We start from the raw sequence: 7,059 nt of genomic DNA, 5'->3' as shown, positions 1-7,059 counted from the left end.
TTTTTTTTTGTTTTTTTTTTTTTTTTTTTTTTTTTTAGCGGTACGCGGGCCTCTCACTGTTGTGGCCTCTCCCATTGCGGAGCAAAGGCTCCGGACGCGCAGGCTCAGCAGCCATGGCTCACGGACCTAGGCGCTCCGTGGCATGTGGGATCTTCCCGGACCGGGGCACGAACCCGTGTCCCCTGCATGGGCAGGCGGACTCTCAACCACTGTGCCACCAGGGAAGCCCCACCTTTCTTCTTATTAGCACTGTATGGTGTACCTTTTAGATCTTAACCTACTTGTATATTTAAAGTATCTCTTATAAGCAGCTTAGTATTAAGTTTTGCTTTTTAATGCAGTCTAAAATCTCTGCCTTTTAACTAGAGTTTTTAGTCTGCTTACTTTTAATGTAATTATTTGTATGGATGGTGTTAACAATCTTCTTTTCTAGCTGTCCATTTGTTCTTTTTCCTCCTCTTCCCCACTTTCCTGCTTTCTTTTGCATTAATAAAGCATTTTTATGGTTCTCTTTAACAGTCTCTATTGGATTTTTAACCTTTTTATTTTTAGTGGTTGCTCTAGGGAATTATGATATGCATCTTTCAACTGTCATAATCTACACTGAATTAATAACACTTCATGTATGATACAAGAACCACAGAACAGTAGCATATTCCCATTCACTCACTCAACAAGTGTTTGCTGATGTGCTCAGTGAACGGTGAGCTGTAGGGATTCAGTGCTAAACCCTGCCCCCCACCCTAACCAATCACATACTATTTACTGTCATAAAGTAACTGGGACTTTATGTTGGAGTGTACTGTAATATGATTTGGCTAAACATTTTCATGAATTTTACTTTTAAAAATATTCACTCTGCCCAGATCTGGATCTCCAAACACTAAAAGGAACCAGGATTCCTAGGAGAAACAGCTGACCCCAGGTCTGGGGCAGGGAAAGCACCAGCTAAGCCTGGAATATCTTGGGCCAAAAGTGACAAAGTACTCAAAGAACAATGGGGCCAAATGTGAGACAATGTTACCATCAAATAGAATATAATGGCAACGGATTGTTGCACAACAAATAAAAGACAAATCCCCAAACCCAAAGTCCACAGTGATACTAAAACAAAGGGGGGGTGTTTAGAGAAGAAATGACGAGAAAGCTGCTGGCCACAGGACACTCACATTGTTCCAGTGCCACCCCACAGATGACTTGTTAGTTCAAAGAGGAAAAGGTATGATTACATAGCAGACACAACCTTAACCAAGTGATCAAACTCAGTGTCACTGGCAATGGGACAGAGGGACACTTGTGTGCCTGCTGGTGTGATGCAATGGGAAGTTACACAACATCACTATAGAGTATTCTTGCTAAAAATACTTAACATGAACACAGCCAAAAGGACACAGTCAGACAAAGCCAGAGTGTGGGACCTTCAATGATACAGGTGACCTGGGCTTGTCAAAGTCATGAAATACACACTCACAGGAAGGCATGAGGGAGGGAGGAAGAGGAAGAGAGAGAAAGGAAAGCAAATGTGGCAAAACATTAGCACTGAATCAAGCTACACGTTACATGCAGGTGGGTGTTTTAAGTAGGAAGTTAAAAACTTTCTAGTAAGTTAAAATTGTTTTCCAAAAATAGAAGCCAGGGACCTCCCTAGTGGCGCAGTGGTTAAGAATCCGCCTGCCAATGCAGGGGACGTGGGTTTGAGCCCTGGTCCAGGAAGATCCCACATGCTGTGGAGCAACTAAGCCCGTGTGCCCCAACTACTGAGCCTGCGCACCACAGCTACCGAGCCTGCACTCTAGAGCCTGTGCTCCGCAACAAGAGAGGCCACCGCAGTGAGAAGCCCACACACTGCAACGAAGAGCAGCCCCCGCTCGCCGCAACTAGAGAAAAGCCCGTGCGCAGCAATGAAGAACCAACGCAGCCAAAAATAATAAATTAATTAATTAAAAAAAAATAAGTTAAAAAAAAAAAGAAAATAGAAAAAAAAAAGTCAGTGAAAGAAGCACTCAGTGATCAGCTTGTAGAAATAATCCTTCAAATCTGGCAGGAGGCACTTTCCCCTCAGTTGGGGTGACCTGACGGGATTAAAGTGACCCTGACTTGGTGGCCGAGTTAGTCACCTGCTGCCACACTGAAGCAGAGACCCCGAAGCTACTCTGAGTAGAAGGACGGAGGGGACAGCCTGACTGCTGGGTTAACACAACTCGCCTGCTAACAGAACATATTCTTGGCCTACAGAAACTCTGGGTTTACAATCAAGCCCAGGAAATCGACCAGTAATGGTGCACGTGTTCACCTCTACTGGGTTCCTCCTGAGTCCACCACTGTCCACGACCCCTGAGTCAGGTCACAGGCTTGATCCCATCTATCAGGGCAGGGTAGCTAGGCCCTGCAGTAAGTTGAATCTTAACTTCTTTTATCTGACTCACTAAAGTTCTGATGATAGCACAAGCTCTGATGAATCCTAATATAATCACCATTTTCTCTAGTGATAGCTCTTTTAATGCAAAGGTTAATTTGAGGGCAAAGCAAGAACTCTTCTGTTAGAAGAGATCTTCGGCTACAAGGAATTAATTTTAGACCATGCCCTTTACATATACCAAGGGTGATGATAAATTTCAAACGTCAATTACTTGCATAAGGAATAAAATTTAAAATGGACTTCAATTTTCATCATTTTATCCTGCAACAGTCACGTATGCTTAGTGTGGGAGTTCCAAGGCACAAAATGAAATTTATAAACAGACGGAGTGAGTCTGTACATGAAGCCTTCACTGAAATATGTCAGTTTTACAGCTCCTTTCCTGATTTTTCTGTTTTAAGAAAAAGAGATGACATTTTATCATTTAATAGAACTATTGCATAACTAGCCAGACTGCAGGAACATTTTTCAGTTAGAAATGCCTTTCAGAACTGCTCCTGCATGTATACATGTAGCTGATTCACTTTGCTATACAGCAGAAACTAACACAACATTGTAAAGCAACTACACTCCAATAAAGATGTTTAAAAAAAAAAAAAAAAAAAGAACTGCTCCTGTTGAGGATGTTTGCTGATGGAGGGGCGTCTCTGAGGCAGGTTTGGGTGATGGCTGGGTTCATTTGTCCAAGAATGGTGGACACCTGAAATGCAGATTTGTCCTCTGGAAGACTCTGGAAGGTTCTGGAATCCCGGATGTCCTGACACTCAGCAGCATGGCATCATGAAGTCTGAGACTACGATGGGCAACAATGGCGTCTTGCCCTTTTCTGGGTGCCTTGGTCACCAGGCCAGCAATGCTCCTTGTCTACCTACCAGAGCCGGGGCCTGCCTTAACTCCAGTGCAGGGACACAAAAAATGGGAAGCCCTCATTTTCAGAGAGAATGGAAATACAGAAGCCAAGTGACATAAAGCATTCAGGTGGCATCACCCACGCTGGACGGGACGATCCCCAGATGGCATCCCTCAGCCGAGAGGGAAATGCCCACTGGTCCACCGGGCATGCTCCTGGCTTCCTGTGTCTCCTCAAGTCAGTGGTGATGCCAGGGCCTCTGGTGGCAGAGGTCAGCCCTGGAGCTCTCTTCCTGGGAGCGGGGGCAGGGGCCCTGGCTTGCTGAGCATCCAAGGCCCAGACTGGGGGTGACGGCGACATGGGAACCAGCCTCCCTCACTCTCCTCAACTAGACAGGTCTCTCCTAGCGGTCAAGGGGCCAGAGGATGGGCCCTCTCCCTGCTCTCAGACCCCATGAGGACCCTGTGGCACTCTCCTGGGAGCTGCAGCCGAGGCGTGGCCACCTGGGCAGCAGGAGGGATCCACTTGAAACCTGAACTTCAGATTCTCCTTGTCACTCGCCCCTCCACTCCTTTCCCTTCTCAACACGTAAAGGGTAAGGAGCTGCGTGTGGGGGTCTAGAGGCAGCTAGACTTGGGGGAAATGTGACCCCAAGAGCTCCCAGCAGGGCCAACCAGCTGCAAAGACAGACGTGTTCCAGCACAGGCAAGCGCCCTCTGCTTCTGAGTTCCAGAGCAGTGAAAACGCTGCCAGGATGACTCGGGATCGGCCAAAGCAGCTGCTCCCCGGTTCCGGACAGCTCTGTGCCGGAGATGTGGGAGCCCCACCTTCCAGCACAGGTCCCGTGTCTGCGAAAGCTCCGCCGCCTACCTGGACCGGGTCCGCTTCCTCCTGACTCCAGGGCTGTTACTCATTCGGTAGGCAGTGGGGACACTCCTGTCCTCCCGCCGTCTCTCGGGGGAGTGCGCTCGTCTCCGAGGGGACCGGGACCGGGACCTGGCAGAAGAAAGCAGGCATTTCAGTCCTATGTGGGGTGGGCAGGGGAGCACCTCCACTGCTGAGACAGAGGCCAGCCCTGGCCTGAGCCTGCGAGGCGTGGTGGGTCCCTGCCTGTCCTTTCAAGGCCCGCCGCCAGCCTCCCTACTCTGCTGACCCGGAACTGGATCCAGGCTCAGAGGCAGAACGCTCATCACACCAATGCTAAGCTTCTAAGTGGGGCACAACTCATGCTGAGGCTGGAGCCATGGGCTGCTGGTGCAGACAGTCAGCAGGAGCCAGCTCCCACCCACTGGGTCCCTGCAGTTCCTGGCGGACGCAGGCCCACTGCTGCTCTTCCTTTCTCTTGCCTCTGCCCATCTGGTCTCCCTAAAGTGCGTTCAGCTCACTGGTACTGCTGTCAAAATTAGGTAAACAAAGGCAACGAGGTCCAAGTGAGTTGTTTCTACTTGTTCTGACACTGGCAACAGGAAGACACTGAAACGTGATGAAGTTCGAGGACCCCCTGGAAATCTCTCTTGTTTGCACTCATGGCCTCTCAGCATGACGAACAGGCTGCAGGCCCGCTGGCAGGGAGCCTGAACCTTCAATCCAATTCAGACCATGCCATTCCCATGAAAGTTCTGGCTAAATCATTTGTTTATGAGATGTCTAATATTTTTTCTTCCCTTTCCTGTGCCTGGAAGAGGACTATTCTATTCGTGCAGTGCCGTGACCCACACAGGGCAACCGTGCCCCACACACCAGCACGCAGAACTCCAACTCGAGACCCTCACCCAAGGGGTCAAGTTCCTGACGGACGGCCCTTTAACAATGGGTTTAGGACTCTTATTTTAGTTTTTTGTCCATTCAGTGAAATTACTGCTTTGGGGAAGACCTGAAATAAGCAGAAATCTGCTGGGGGGGGGGGGAATTTCTTTCCATTCTGTTTCTATGACAACCCACTCAAAAAACGATATACAGAAGAGATGTTTTGATTTTGTCATCTAAAGAAGTCCTACACGGAATCATTTTAGTCACAGTAAAACCCCCAACAACGCACACTGTTGTTGCAAAGATCAGCTTGTAATCACATTCCACCCTCTGTGTCACAGGGGGAACGCTGAGTCACTCCTGAAAAACACCGCAGCCACGGAATGACCTGCTCCGGGAGAAACGCGCCTTGGCTCTGGGGCTCCTCTGACACAACTGCTTTTCAGCTTATACAATGGTTGTGATTTTTGTTTCCAGAGCTTTCCTAAGATTTAAGTAACGATTACAAAGGTGAGGTCAGTCAGACACCTTGACATTTTACCAGGCTTTCCCTCAAAAGAGCTCCAGGAGTCAAATCTGTTCGTGGTTGAGGCTGCCCGATAAGTGCCTTGCTGTGCTGCCGCCACTTACCGAGCTGCCCTGACAAGGCTCTGAGCTCAGCATCCCTGGGAGGCCGTGGGTCTGTGGCACGGAGGCACACACTTAACATTTAGAATGACATGTGCTGGGCTGCGCGGTGCTAGAGCCTCGAAAAAAGCTCTGCTCAATCAAAGCCACAGCACCTACGGAACGCTTAAACACAGACTTCTACAATCAACTCAATAATCAGGAAAACAAATGAGTTTTTACTGTCTGCAAATCCCTAACTATGACATACAATACCACTTTGCAGTGGCCGCTGGTACTAGCTTTCTTTGAAGTGAAGTGCCTCTTACCAGTAGATTCCAAGTTACCTGGGAAAAAGCCCATCTCAGAACGAAGGGCCATGAGCTACACCAGATGATACTTAGGTTTTATTTTAATTAAAGAAGTTCCAATGCTTTTATTCTGTTAAGTAGGGTCTGAATATTGCTACCGTGGCACAGTGCAAGAAACAGGAATTCCATTTTCTAAGTAAATCATCTGTATAACGTGACCGGAGGCCTTCTCATAAAGAAAATGGAATAGTCTGAATTAAAAAATTTTCAAGCATAATGCAACTCAGATTTTTTTCTTAAATGATCATAATGGTTTGCTTTCAAAGAGAGTCATAAGGAGACTTCTCATCTGAATGACAGTGATATTTATAAATAGCTTCTTTCCACCAGTGTTTAACCATTTCAGGAACCCACTTCCTCCATTCCTGTTACTTTACTACTCACAGGTCCTCACGGAACTGAACAAGCAGCAAGGATCTGGTACCAAGGATCCGGTACCAACCAGGCTGGGGACCCGGCAGCAAGGATCTGGTAGCAACCATGCTGAACAAGCGAGAGGCTCCCAGGTTTTAGCTCTTCTCAAGCTTGCGCTGTGGACCCGACTGCATCCGCAAACCCTTCCTCCCCTCCTGCGGGGACAGATTCTCCCCGCAGCGCTGTTACCAACACGGCGGCCACGGCTCTGCCTGGGGTTACGACTCACTTCCTGGACACCAGCGCGTGAACCGGCGCCTGGGGGAACGTCCAGCACCCCATCCTCCTTTAAGGGCCTGGATCAGGAGATTAAACCAACCACCCTCACCGGTTTGCTACGCAGTTTATCAGGGGGAAAACGTAAGGAATTACAAATTTCAAACTAATATACGACCCCAATTTTGCCCGCCTGAGTTCTTTTTGAACATTAAATAGAGCGCTTGCAAAAGCCACATTAACCCCCAGCTCCCAGACCCCTCCCCGAGTGAAAGCCCTGAGGGAGCCTGACCTCTGGAAGCGACACGGGGGGCCCCTGACCCTCCTCCACACAGAGCACCTCACACCGCGGGGCTGCAGAGTTCCACCCAGAATCCCCCCAACCTCAGAACGAGCGAAACCAACCCCCCACCAACTAACCAACGACACGACGC

The 7,059-nt window shown here is 48.6% G+C and overlaps 1 protein-coding gene across 1 annotated transcript in view; it reads right to left on the bottom strand.

The window, feature by feature from the left end:
* Positions 1–7,059, bottom strand: part of SFSWAP (splicing factor SWAP) — an 81,293-nt gene that overhangs the window by 7,979 nt on the left and 66,255 nt on the right. The window contains 1 exon segment of the mRNA XM_007462792.1: positions 4,140–4,265. Coding sequence (XP_007462854.1) covers positions 4,140–4,265 — 126 coding nt within the window.

This window comes from Lipotes vexillifer, unplaced genomic scaffold (assembly GCF_000442215.2).
Source record: "Lipotes vexillifer unplaced genomic scaffold, Lipotes_vexillifer_v1.1 scaffold1545, whole genome shotgun sequence".
Lineage (NCBI taxonomy): Eukaryota > Metazoa > Chordata > Mammalia > Artiodactyla > Lipotidae > Lipotes > Lipotes vexillifer.
Note: the sequence above shows the minus strand (reverse complement) of the source record. Positions and strands in the feature narration are given on the sequence as shown.